At 43.0% G+C, this 14,117-nt stretch overlaps 1 protein-coding gene across 1 annotated transcript in view; it reads left to right on the forward strand.

Moving 5' to 3' along the window:
• Positions 1 to 468: 468 nt before the first annotated feature.
• Positions 469 to 14,117, forward strand: part of PDHX (pyruvate dehydrogenase complex component X) — a 73,704-nt gene continuing 60,055 nt past the window's right edge. The window contains exons 1-2 of the mRNA XM_015410296.1: positions 469 to 638; positions 8,977 to 9,060. Coding sequence (XP_015265782.1) covers positions 494 to 638; positions 8,977 to 9,060 — 229 coding nt within the window. The 5' untranslated portion in view covers positions 469 to 493. The remainder of the gene's footprint in view (positions 639 to 8,976; positions 9,061 to 14,117) is intronic.

Genomic DNA, 14,117 nt, shown 5'->3' on the forward strand with positions numbered 1-14,117 from the left:
TTGTGTCTCAAACTAGTTTCTCTTTATGGTGACTAATAGTTTCAAACGTGAATCTGGAGTCAGATGTATTGTCACATTTTTAATGAATGGAGCCCTGGTATAATCGACAGGCAGAAAAGGCGTATAGCTTTCCCTAGCATGGCAGTGGTGCTGAGACAGGCTATAGCTGCCTTTTTAAGCCTGCTGTGCAGCTCTTACAGGTATATGTCCCTTGTCCCTTTCAAAATATATATATAGCAAGCTTATTTTAGATTCAGAAAGGCAGATTTCTCAGCTGCTTTTTACCGCTTCCGCCATACCGAATCACGATCATAATCCAGATAATGGCTTTTCAGTACATAGGGCTGATATTTGTCATTAATCTCTCGCGGAAAACGTAGCGGTGCGTATTTTGGTTCAGGCAGTAAAAGACAGGCTGCCGTAGGGGGAGTCAGTATACTTTTTTTCAGGCAGCGAGAAGGACAGCCCTAGAGTTCGGAGGAGGAGGAGAAAGATGGCAGCCTCCTTGTGGCTGAGCTGCAGTGGTGGTAGAAGGATGATAAACCTGCTCCTAGGCAGGAATTTAGCACGAGGGGGTCTTGCTTCTCTGCCTCATGCAGTGGGCTGGAGGTTTCTGCATAAGACCGGGGAGCTCCTGGGTGAGTGTTTGGCTCGTTATATATAATGTTCCCTGTTAATTATACATTCCCAAATGCTGGGAGTTGGAATTCGTACGTGAAGATAATGACATTGAAGAGTAATACTAGGGGGTAGGCCTGTGCACATGTGTGTGAAAGAATGAATAAGTAAGGACTGACAGCTTCATTAGAAATAGGGTAAAATTTGATGGTGTTAACAAACTAGGCAAGGAAGGATATAGCTGATTTCTCTTTGTGTGTGGCACTCTAGTGGAGGTTTACAAATTAAATTGTGTGTGTGTTCACGAACTCTTGGTTTTAGGTTTTACAATGACATCTTCAATCGTCTTTGATTAATGTAGGTATGATTCTAGCTTTAGCTGTCTTTGATCTAATTGCAGTAGCTGTTGGTGAATTACTTCTGGTGTGGGCTCCAGTTTCATTGGTGGTAGAAATTATCCTCAGAACAACCCTTGTATTTAGAGACTGGTAAATGGCCATGAAAACATCAGTTATGTTTTAAAGCTCATGTATACTTCAAACAATCCCTTTCCTTCATTTATTCCAGCATTAGGATTCCTGAGTCTAACTCAGGAAAGTTTATACTGGAATAAATGTGATTAGTCTTAAAAGTGCCACTTGATTTCTGGTTTATTTATATACTGTAGGTCTGGGATGGGTTAGAACGCAACTAGCAGAACAACACAGCTGTGCCTTGAAAGTGAAATTGACTATTAATGCTTATCAAAGCTGAGAGGGGTTACAGTTTTTGAAAAGTAAACCTTGAGGAAGGAGAAAGAAAGCTGTAGCTTGTTTTTTTGTGGGGGTCACCTTCTGTAATTACCTTGTAATTTACTAAACTGAACAATAATATTTGCTGGCACAAAACAGTGAAAGGGGGACAGACAAATCTCTCTGGAGAGGGAATTCCATAATTCTAATACCATGACTGAAAAGGCCTGTTCTCAGCCTCCCACCCATCTAGCTTCAGACTCAGGCCCCCTGAAGATGACTGTAGTGAGTGGATAGGTTATTTATTTATTTGACTTTTACCCCGCCCTCCCGCCCTCCCGCCAAGGCAGCTCAGGGCGGCTTACAATAGTTTAAAACCAACATAATTAATACACTTGGGAGTTCATTTGGGAGTAGGCTTAAGGTATACAAGTCACAGCCTATTTAGGGTTTTAAAACTCAATATCAGTGCTTTGAATTGGGCCCAGAAGCAAACTAGGAGCCAATGTAGACGGACCAAGTGATATGGTCCCTATGGTCCACGCCAGTTGACATTCTGGCTGCAGCATTCTGTACCAATTGTAATTACCAGGCACTCTAGTTCCAGCTCCTGCCAACCTAGCAGTTCGAAAGCAAGAAATTGAAAGTAGATAAATAGGTACCACTTCGGTGGAAAGGTAACAGCGTTCTGTGCGCCTTGGTGTTTAGTCATGCCGGCCACATGACCACGGAAACGTCTTCGGACAGCGCTGGCTCTTCGGCTTTGAAACGGAGATGAGCACCGCAACCCTAGAGTCGGATTTGACTGGCTTTCGAGCAAGGGAACCTTTACCTTTACCTTAAAGGGCAACTGTGTGTAGAGTACATTGCAGAAATCTAATCTAAATGTTTCCTGGACATACAACACAGTTGGCAAGATCTTTTTTGCCCAGAAAAGGATGCAGCTGGCTCACCAGTTGAAGTTGATGAAAAGTGCTCCGGGCCTGCAACAAGCAAAAGCCCCAATCTGTGGAGTGTAATGCCATCTGGAATAGGTGACAATTCAGTTCCTAAGCCAATCTTTCCACCTCCTAGTAGCAAATCTCTTTCGTAGGGATTAAGTTCCAGTTTATTAGCATCTATCCTGAGGTCCATAGCTGCCATGGCGCCTAGTGAGCATTTTTAGAAAGTGGATGAGGCCAAATGGGGCTCGGTTTGGCCACTGGAGATTGGATTGGCTGTTTTGGTGGCAGCTGCCAAAACAGTGTTGGTTTTATTCTCTTTCACATTCCCCTTTCCCAGTGTATTTTTTTTAATTACCACTCTTGTCCCCTACACTTAGGTATCCTCTGTGTGTGGCTCCACCTCCTGCAGTAGCCTTTTTGTGGTTGGCTTCACCTCCTGTGACAGCCATTTAGTGGTTGCACCTAACAACTTGTATCCGAATTCCAGAGGTGCCCATAGGCTCAAAAAGGTTGGGGAACCCTGATCTATCCCAGAACTGCCAAAACTACATCATCCCTGGAGTCTGCCAGTGTGAGGTATCACCCTTATATTGGTGACAACCCAGTTCAGATCTCTGGATGATCTCCCACAACAGTTTCTGTTGCTCATTCCAAGTGTCTGATGTGCTTTACATCCATAGTGTAGTAAAACACCCGTAACACACTGGATGCCTCTCACAGTCTTCAATAATTTTAATCTCCAGGTGGCAGAAACAGGTTATATAGTACCTGGATAATTGTTGTGCTTGAGTTGAAACATCTGTGGCAGTCACATGCTTCCAGAGAGTCCTTGAACAGGGCATGAAAATGGTACCCTCCTTAGTCATGTGGTCGTCAGTGGTACACTGACGCTTAACATGGAGGTTTCATTTGTTTAAGCCTTCAAATGATGCAAATTGTTTAGATCCCTTCCAATCTGGTTTCAGGCCTGGTTATGGGACTGAAACAAATTTGGTCACCCTGATGGATGACTTGCAGTGGGAGATGGACAGAGGGAGCATGACTCTGTTGTTTCTCCTGGACCTCACAGTGGCTTTCTATACCATTGATTATGGTATCCCATTAGACTGCCTATTTCCATTGAAATTGGAAGGCACTATTCTGCGCTGGTTCCCATCCTACCTGGAGGATAGGTTTCAGAAGGTGGTGCTGAGGGACTGCTACTCAGCCCCTTGGACTTTTGCTGTGGGATCCCACAAGGTTCCATCTTGTCCCCTGTGGGGAGAGCGAGTTTGGTGTAGTGGTTAGGAGCGTGGACTCTAATCTGGGAGAACTGGGTTTGATTCCCCACTCCTCCACATGCAACTGCTGGTGTGACCTTGGGTCAGTCATAAGTTCTTTCAGAGCTGTTCTCTCAAGGGCGGTTCTCAGAGAGGTCTCTCAGCCCCACCTACCTCACAGGGTATCAGTTGTGGGGAGGGAAGGGGAAAGGAATTGTGAGCCATTCTGAAATTCCTTCAGGTAGTGAAGGATGGGTTATAAATCCAATCTATTCTTCTTAACATCTACCTGAAACCGCTGAATGAGGTCATCTGGAGATTTTGGCTGGGTTGTCATCAATATGCAGATGACAATATTTCACGCTTCCAGCTGACTGCAGGGAGGATGTAAAAACCTTGAACTTGGAGGCAGTTTTAGAGTAGATGTGGGCCAATAAAGTAAAGCTTAATCCTGAAAGACAGAAGGGCTACTAGTGAGTGGAAGATCAGACTTGGGATTTAAGGTATCACCTGTATTCTAAACATGTGAATGCAACTGCTGCTTGTCAACCATAAAGACACTTTGGATTTGCTGCCCAAGGCTGAGAGATGCCTCTGCCTGGAACCTTGGAATCTATGTCAGTGTCATGGACCTGCCTGCCAACACCTCCTTGGAAGGGGTGGAGGAAGCTGGCCCCAGCCCACCAGACAAGGTAAAGACTCCATCAGGTGCAGATGGGGAGTCTCAGACTCCGATCAGCGTGCTATGCTCTCAGTCCTGCAGGGAGGGGAGGGGAAAGGAATTGTAAGCCATTCTGAAACTCCTTCATGTAGTGAAGGGTGGGGTTTATAAATCCAATCTATTCTTCTTAACATCTACCTGAAACCGCTGAATGAGGTCATCTGGAGATTTTGGCTGGGTTGTCATCAATATGCAGATGACAATATCTCACGCTTCCAGCTGACTGCAGGGAGGATGTAAAAACCTTGAACTTGGAGGCAGTTTTAGAGTAGATGTGGGCCAATAAAGTAAAGCTTAATCCTGAAAGACAGAAGGGCTACTAGTGAGTGGAAGATCACACTTGGGATTTAAGGTATCACCTGTATTCTAAACATGTGAATGCAACTGCTGCTTGTCAACCATAAAGACACTTTGGATTTGCTGCCCAAGGCTGAGAGATGCCTCTGCCTGGAGCCTTGGAATCTATGTCAGTGTCATGGGCCTGCCTGCCAACACCTCCTTGGATGAGGAAGGGGTGGGGGAAGCTGGCCCCAGGCCACCAGACAAGGTAAAGACTCCATCAGGTGCAGATGGGGAGGCTCAGACTTCGATCAGCGTGCTATGCTCTCAGTCCTGCAGCCAGGGATTGGAAGCTGAAGCAGAGGCCCTGCAGCTGCCAGCCTCACCCACACGGTTGCCGGAGCCCTTGGGATGCCAGAGGAGGCAGGCCCGGAGGGAGGTGCAGGAGCAGCACCATAGTGCATGGTTGGCAGCCCAGCACTGAGCAGCCTCTGCCTGTGAGTTGGAGCCACTGCAGGATCAGGGCTGACAGCCCTGTAGGATGCTCAGCCATTGATGACTTTCTCAGATCGTGGCTCAGGATCCAAAAGTGGGTGATGACTCTCTTGTGGGTGGGTTGTAAAGCCAGGAGGATCAGGGTGAGCTAGAAGAGGGGATGCTCTGGGAAGCTTGATGATCGCTGTGGGTTCGCCCCTGCAAAATGTGTGAAATGAACAGAAAACACAGCCTAGTAGAGTGTGTGGCTAAGCCTAAATCGTAAGTATAAATACACATTCACATAGTAAAGACAAAACTCATATATTGTAGAATCCAATCACACTGTAATGGAAGCCATAGGCAATCTCATATATGCTTAATAAACCAAGATGCTTTTCTTCAAAGAAAGGAAGGAATAAATTGCTGTGCCAACAAAGTGCTTCATTAAAGATAGTAGACTGTTGTCTTGGTTGTAATATGCAAACTTCAAGGTGCTTCTGGATTATATAGTTCTATTTCCGTGGGTCTGTCCTATATTTTATTAAGCTCAAATCATGCAGTTGGTTTCTACCTAAAATCAGGAGATCAGCTGCACATTTATAATTTTATACATGTATGCCATGAAACTAAAATGTAAGCTTTAAAATGTGAGCTGCATTGGTTTTATATCCTGCTTTTCCACTAGTTTGCTAAAGGTGGCTAACAGAGCCACAATTATTTATTTAATTTAATTTAGAACATTTTAAAGTTGCCTTTCTACCCAACTTAGCGTCTCCAAGGTGGTGGGCAATCAAAACCATTAAAACAAGTTTTTAAAATACTTATTCTAAAACCAATTTGCAGCATTTAAAAATACCTAAACAATTAATGGATGGAGAATTCTGGATCTCTGGCCCCAGCTCCTGCCAACCTAGCAGTTTGAAAGCAAGGAATTGCAAGTAGATAAATTTTTACTGCTTCGGTGGGAAGGTAAGAGCGTTCTGTGTGCCTCAGCATTTAGTCATGCTGGCTACTTGACCACAGAAATGTCTTCGGACAGCGCTGGCTCTTTGGCTTGGAAATGGAGATGAGCACCACCCCCTAGAGTCGGATTCAACTAGCTTTTCAGCAAGGGAAACCTTTACCTTTAATGGCTTTATGAAACGAGTAGAAAATGGAGAGCTACCACTTTCCTGTGGTGCAAACAATGGTTACAGTAGAGATGGGCCAGGCTCTGACTGGTCATTAAGGCCTTCTCCCTGCATCTGGCAGGTGTCATTCTTCTTTGCCAGTATCAAGGATGGCAAATGGAATGTGTTCTCTTCACCAGGGCTATTTTTGGGCAGGAACGCAAAGGAACGGAGTTCCGGCTGGCTCCCAAGTTGGCCACGCCCAGCAGGAACTCATTTGAGTAGAAAATGGAGAGCTACCACGTTCTTGTGCTGCAAACAGTTTGTGAAGTTGAATGGTTACAGTAGAGATGGGCCAGTGTAGATGGTCATTAAGGCCTTCTCCCTACTTCTGGCAGGTGTCATTCTTCTTTGCCAGCATCAAGGATGGCAAATGGAATGTGTTCTCTTCACCCCTGCTCCCCACATGCACTGTGACAAATAATGTGCCAGCATCAGGGGTGGCAAAAGGAGGGCACATTTTGCCCATTCCCTCTCCTATAGCTGTCAATATTCTTGTACCAGAATTGAGCTAAAGCTTAAAGTTTACTTAAAGCCTATCTGTCTACGTAAGGGGGGGGGGAATCTGACTTTTGATACATTTGTAACTATTACATTAAAGATCATGTGTTAATACGACAAAGGTTAAATATTTATAACTGTCAAACAGCATGAGAAAGTTAAGCAATTTTAAGTTGCATTGACTTTAACAGAACCAAAGATCTGCACTTTAGTTTCTCATATTTTTCTGCATGGCTTACATATGCTTTACATTCCGTGGGAAGTGCTCTAATTTTTTTCAGTACCTAAAGGAAAGCTGTTCTGAATAGTAACTACCTACTTGTGGAATGTTCTATCTAGGCTTTTGGTCATTGTTAGTGTTCTTGCATGTTTACACAGAGGCACAAAATCACAACTACCTACCTTGTCCCTACTTTCATAGTGCAAACTAGGGGTTTTCTTGTTTTGTTTTTTTAAATCAGAGCACATTGTGAAATGTATTTGGGACATCTCTTCCTTTCTTGCCTAATGTGTAATGATCCATTTTAGGTAATGAGGCAAGATAATAAGCTTCTTTTTTCTAAACCGGTGGGCTTGGTTTAAGAAATATCCTCACTATGAATCTATGCCTGAAAGAAACTCTTAAAACTTATTAGGTTTTTATGATTACGTACTACTAATATTGTTGACAGCCTGGATTAAACAAGAAGGTCAGCTTGAATGTGCTTTAAGTGGTTAGAGTGCCAGATTAGGGCTTGGGATGTCCGGGTTCAGGCTCTGTCTGCCAGTCAACAGAGTTGTTATGATGATTACATTGAGAAGAGGAGAACAACGTCAGCTGCTTTGGGTTCCCATCACAGGGAAAGGCGGGGTATGAATGAAGTAGATAAATAAAAACTCTTAGAACAGATTCCAGATTTCCCTTAAACACTGCTTTCAAAATGACATTTTCTCTAATATAGTTGCTAATACTTTGACATCTGTGCCGTTCAGTTTTGGTCGTACAGTTTGGTGTTACAGTGCATGTTGTCAAGACAGATATAGCTAATAGTGAACCTCAGGGAAGGAGACTTTGTAGAGGATTGGCACAAGGAATAGCTTTCTACATGCATAATTCAGTTTTGTGGTTGCTGTCTTTTTATAAAATTAATACAGTGCTTTGGTTAATCTGTTTAAACAGTTGTCAAAGGAATTGTTGGGTAAAATATATGTCATGGCCTAGGTAATTGGACCTAAGTGGTCTGAATTAAATATATGTGAATAACTTGCCTTTCCATTCACTTTGCAGAATACCATGCAGCAATTTTGTGCCACCACAGATTTCAAGTTAGACTTGAGGTGAATCAACTTCCCCACAAGGGCAATTTAACCTGCCCTTCTGGCTACACAAATGTGATATATCTTGCCATCCAATCTTTATAGATACCCAGAAGTAAATTTCACTGAGTTCATTGTAGATTTTTAAAATTTTATTTATTTTATTTTATTATCAGATTTATACTACGCCCTCCCAGCCAGAAATGTTAACCTTCAGGTGGAGTATGGAGATCCCCTGGAATTATAACTAGTTTCCAGACTGCAAAGATCAGTTCCCCTGAAGAACATGGCTGCTTTGGAGGGTAGAATCTATGGCATTATACCTAGGGTTGCCAAATTTGTCTTAGCGGGGGGCTCCCGGCCGGCGTCGGGGGTGTGCTCGCGTGCAAAGCGCGCGTGCCGCGTGCACATGACCCAGAAGTGACGTAGGCACCCCGCCCACATTTGGCAGCCCTAATTATACCGTACTGAAATCCCTTCCCTCCCCAGACCCTTCCTTCTTCAGGTTCCACCCCCAAATATCCAGGAATCAGGTTCCACCCCCAAGTATCCAGAAGGGGACCTCACTCTTGTGCAAGTGTACATAGGATCATGGCTTAAGGACGGAGGGCTATCCTATGTGTGTTTATATGTAGAAAATAAATATTTAATTGAATGTAGTGGGTTTAGTTAGTTTAGTTTTATTATGATGATGATCTTAAGACCAGCATACAATATAAATATAATATAAGAAAGGGGGGGGGAGATAATATACAAAGTAAAAATCCAAATTTCAAAACTTTTGAAATGCGACTTCCGCAATCTAAGAATCAATGCACAGAACTCAGCAACTGCATGTGTAATCTCTGCATTCTTATCTGATAGAATGTAGTGGGACTTTCTTCTGAGAAGCCATGCTTATCTTTTGTCTGTTCATTACAATATTACCCTGAGATAATGACACAATACTGTTTTCAAGGTTACTTTTCTTTTTTCTTCCAGGTACCCCTGCTGTTAAAATCCTCATGCCTGCACTTTCACCCACCATGGAAGAAGGAAGCATAGTGAAATGGCTGAAACAGGAAGGTGATCTGAACTACTTAATGCTACTTGTGAACATTGAGAATGTCACATTTTTTTACTTTCAGATCAGTCTGCTCTACATTGTCCATCCCATCAAAAAGAGTTACCATAATTACCATATGTAGAAAAATTGCTAGCAGCCCGTTAATTCTCTGCGATCGTTACCAGGGTGGATTGATTTTCAACTAAGTGAAATTTCCAAAAGAAACTGCTTTTAAAATCAGGTTGCCCATTTGTACTTCAGGAGAAAAGTCCATATATTGGTTGATACAGCTTTTAAACATATTGATTTCCCTATTTCCCTTCCAACCAGGCAGTGTATTTTCCAGGGCTCATGTGTTTCTTGGTGTTCTGTTTGTTTGCAGAGGCTTAAGAAATCTCAATTCTTCCTTGTGTCTTACTTGCCCTTTCTTATAACTGCTAAAGCCATGCTTTCTGAGATCTGATGGCAGGGCAAACTAATATTATCTTCAAGCTTTGTTACGTGTACTTTCAGTTCTGCCTGGTGGACTTCCTTTTGGCTCTGGGTGCAAGTCTCCAGTTGCAGAGAACTCTTAGTGGCCAGAAGTATTATGGCCGCATGCCTGGCTTTTTCAGGCCTAAGGGTCTGATTTGGATTTTTAATTAATATATTTGTTCTACAAAAGCTAACTGATGGTTGGTCTATGCATGTATTAGACTAGAATAAGGGAAAGCATTTTAAAACATTAGAGTGGATTGTACTTCTTCAGTATGGAAATTGGGGATGCCATCTTTGAAATCTTCCTGTGTTAGAAAATCTCCATGCAAATAGAAAAAGAGCCAAGCAGTGCAAAAGGTTGCATTCTAACCTGCTCCCTGCTGTGCTCGTTTTCTGTATAAGGTTTTCTATGTAGGGAAGCACTGAAACAAATGTCATTCACTTTGATGAGGTGCTTCTGTCACCACAGGATTCTGCCACCGCTTTAACACTTCATGCTGCTGCATGTGTAGACCAGGTCTCAGTGGCTGAAAGGGGTGCTCTCAGACCCCCTAGTGGAGGTGGGGTTCCCCCACTACCAGGCCCCACCTCCCAGCCACTGATCAGCTGGCTGGCAGGGGGGGAACACCCCCCAAAAGATGGAAATCCATCTGACATGCAGCAATGTGTGGACATCACTGCCTATGTAACCGAGAAGTGACATCATCACATCTGGGATGTCAGGGTGATGCTCTGGTAAAAGCCAGATTTACCATAGAGTTTTTGCCTGAATACCAGAGCGTCTCCCCAGCATTCTGGACATGATGACATCAGTTCCGGGTCGCATGGGCAGTGACATGGACAAGTTGCTGTATGTCAGATGGGCCTCCCTGCTGCTCCCAGTAAACCCCCCCCTCCATCCCCTGCTAGTTGCCAGGGAGGACCTGGCAACCCTATAGAGCAGGGATGAAGAATAGAGTCCAACATGGCTTTTGAGAGTTTCTCAGAATTAATTTTTTGGACATTTTGACACAGTAGTTTCTCAAGGATTCCAGACTGTCGCTATTAATTAATAATTTAATAACACCTATCTTTAGTACTAATGATTTTTTCAAAAATATATCAGGTTCCTAATGTACTCTCTAAATTAGGAAAGGCTTACTTTACCCCCCCCACACACACACACAATGACTAACTTTCATAAAATGATATTTTGGGATATTATTCATCATCCACTGCTCTTTTGCGTTCTTGTCACCCATACATAATTCTTCTTTTTATTAAGTCAGTACTGTTCAACTAATTTCTTTTTTTTTTAAAAAGGAAACCTTAATTGAAAAAGGGAGAGAAATATTATCCAGTGGTCTAAACTTTAGATCTGTGGGAGAATGTTCATTACATTATTTTTTAAAAAACGAAAGGGTTTTAGTGAAAGGGATTTTTTAGTGAAAGGGGTATTGTAATCGCCAGTCTGTTGAGGACCTAACCAATATCGCAGTGGTCTTGTTGTTGTTAGCCATTCAGTCATGTCGGACTCTTGGCGATTCTATGGGCCAGCTCTCTCCACATTTTCCAATCTTGTACTGTTTCTTTGAGTTGTTCCATGCTCAGGCTGATGTTGACTTTTATAGTGTATAGCCACTGTTATTAGGATTGCACTGTCATTGACCTACATGGAAAAGAGTTAAATTTAGTTGGAATATGAATGGACAATTGTCTACAGCATCTTATATATGGTTTTTTGGGTGGGCTAAAATCTGTATCAACGGTTTTCAGTGCGTTTGGATTTTTTCTTAAATTTAAACAGCATAAGGGAAGTATCTACTAAATTGTTTTTAACGTTTTACAAGCATTATTATAATCAATATAATTTTTCATAAAACTTTGAATTGGTTTGAAGATAATATTTAAATTACAGAATGATTTTCCAGAAAATTTTCAGATTCTAAATTTTATGGAAAACCCACATGACTGTTGAGTGTTTGTCTTAGCCCCCGGGGGAAGAGGGTATTGCTAGAGAGGTCTTTAACACTACTCAGAATGGGAGATTCCAGTTATTTTAAGTCATTTATTTCACTGATCTGACTGGAATCCTATGCTTTCATTGAAATTTGGGCATAATTGTTCCCATCCATGAAAATAAGAGATTGCTCCCTCCTGTTTGTAGACCTGTTATTTTATTCTACGCTGGTGCCAGATTCTTACTCCATAAGTGTGAACAATGAAAAGCCACTGACAACTTTTTTTTCTGAAGAACATCATGCTTCAGTGCTGGTGAAACTGCTGATAATTCTTCTTTCCTCACCTGTGTAATTCAGAAATATGTGACCATGCTGAAAGACTGACTGACTGCTGCTTTCTAAAATGTTAAGGCTATTTCCAAAGCACATTGATGAAGAGCTTCTCTGGGAGACACTGCTGATCACCAACCTAGATTTCTGCCTGCTATTCATAATAGTCAGAAAATTCTTATTTGAGGAAAGGAAAAAATTATTAAGTGTAACAAAGTGTAAGTGATCATTTGTGTCCAAAAGCTAGCCATGAATACTTGGCATTTAGCTTCTCACAGTACCAAGTTGAATCTTATTGATACCAGGGTGGCTCATCCACTAGGCAGAGGGCCATCAAATAGCCTGACTCTGGCATCAGGATCTGTCCAGGGAGGTACCTGCCTCACCTGACTGTGTGTGGAGAGGTGAGGAGGGGGGCGATGGCATCCCGCCCTCTAGGGTGAGGGAGGCATGTGTCACCGCACTACTGGGAAATGAGAAGGGCAGGCAGCAGCTTCCCGGTAGTAATGTATGGCTGCGAGAGTTGGACCATAAGGAAGGCCAAATACCGAAAAATAGATGCTTTCAAATCATGGTGCTGGAGAAGACTCTTGAGAGTCCCTTCGACTGCAAGGAGATCAAATCAGTCAATCCTAAAAGAAATCAAACCTGACTGTTCCCTGGAAGGCCAGATACTGAAGCTGAAACTCAAATACTTTGGCCACCAAATGAGAAGGGAGCACTCACTGGAGAAGACCCTGATGATTGAAGGTAGAAGAAGAACGGGACAGCAAAGTATGAAATGGTTAGACAGTGTTACAGATGCAACGAACATGAAATTGAGCAAACTCCAGAGGACGGCGGAAGACAGGCGGGCCTGGCATGATGTGGTCCATGGGGTTGTGAAAGTTGGACTCAACTGTGCGACTGAACAACAACAACAACAAAGGCCTAGGTCAGAGGTGGCACTCAGAGCCCTCTCTGTGGGCACGTGTGCCATCGCCCCAGCCTGGCCCAGGCCATCATTAAAGTGTCGAATTCTCTGCCAAATACTTTTAAGTAAATGAAAGCATTTGGGATTGCTTTCCTTGCTTTGTTTGGATCTTCTTAAGTTAATGTATAAGTTGTTTTTTCTAAAGTAAAACCTCAGTATTCAGTGTAAATTGCCGTGTTGACACTTTGCGATAAATAAGTGGGTTTTGGGTCGCAGTTTGGGCACTTGGTCTCTAAAAGGTTCGCCATCACTGGCCTAGGTGGTGTATTTTACTGTCCTCTACTTTACTTATTTTATATTCTATATTACGTCTATTACTTCAACTTGAGTTCTCTTAATTCTTGGGATCTTATCCAAATTATTAGTATATTCCTGATTTTCTACTTTCCACTTCACCTTTCTTTGTATCTGTCTATTTCCCGTCCACGGTTCTCTCTATGTTCTATCTATCTGAAAGCTACCTTATTCTCCTTTCCCCTTCTCTTTTCCTTAATTCCTCTCCCCTCCCCCTTTATTTATGCAGTTTTCTTTAATTTATTAAGCTCCAGTTATTATTTCTCGTGTCTCTGTCCTGCCACTTCCGGGTCGCTGTAGTCTCGTGCCTTCACCCGGAACCTTTTTCCTCCTTGTCCTGCCACATTTCAGTCCCCCTTTTCTCCTTGTTTACGTCGCCGTCTCGCTGTTCCGCTTTGTCTCCTCCTCTCTTGTCGTCACGCGCCATGTCACTGGGTTCCTCCTTCCTTCTCGGCAGCTCCCAGATGCCGCTCCTCCCAGCTGGCTCTCGATCGTCCGTTGCTACGCTGTCTCCCGAATCTGACTCGTCACCTCCACACAAAATGGCTCTCGGGTTTCTTAAAGCGGCACTCTTCCTTCCCCTTCCCCTTCACCTCGAACACAAAGCTTATATTGAGAGGTTTATTTTACCAAATAAAGTTTTAAAGCTTTATACCTTTTCCTCTTTCTTTCTCTTGCCTTTCCCGATTATGTCCGCATTTATACTATCTAATAGCCGGTTTCTTCCCTCTTTCTGCTGCATGGCTTGTTTTAGAACTGGCTCTTTGCCCCTTTAATACTTATTTTTTTGACTAAGTAGCAACAGTAAAAATTTATTAGATTTAACGCTTAGCTTCGGTATTTTGTTGGTATAGTTCTTTTTCTCTATATGTTTCGACTCCGTCGGCTCTTGCTGGGCTCCACTTTTGCTCGGCGTCTTCTGGGTGTCGAGCCTCCTATAGCCCCCTGCTTCAGAGATTTCTACATCTTCCAGGAGTTTTGCAAGTCCTTCTGGAATTTGAGACGCTCTCCCTGCCTTGACTCTCTCTTCATGAGAGTACTTGAGGTGGTGGAAAAACACCTA

This window comes from Gekko japonicus, unplaced genomic scaffold (genome assembly GCF_001447785.1).
Source record: "Gekko japonicus isolate JY-2015 unplaced genomic scaffold, Gekko_japonicus_V1.1 scaffold1323, whole genome shotgun sequence".
In the NCBI taxonomy this organism is placed as follows: Eukaryota; Metazoa; Chordata; class Lepidosauria; order Squamata; family Gekkonidae; genus Gekko; species Gekko japonicus.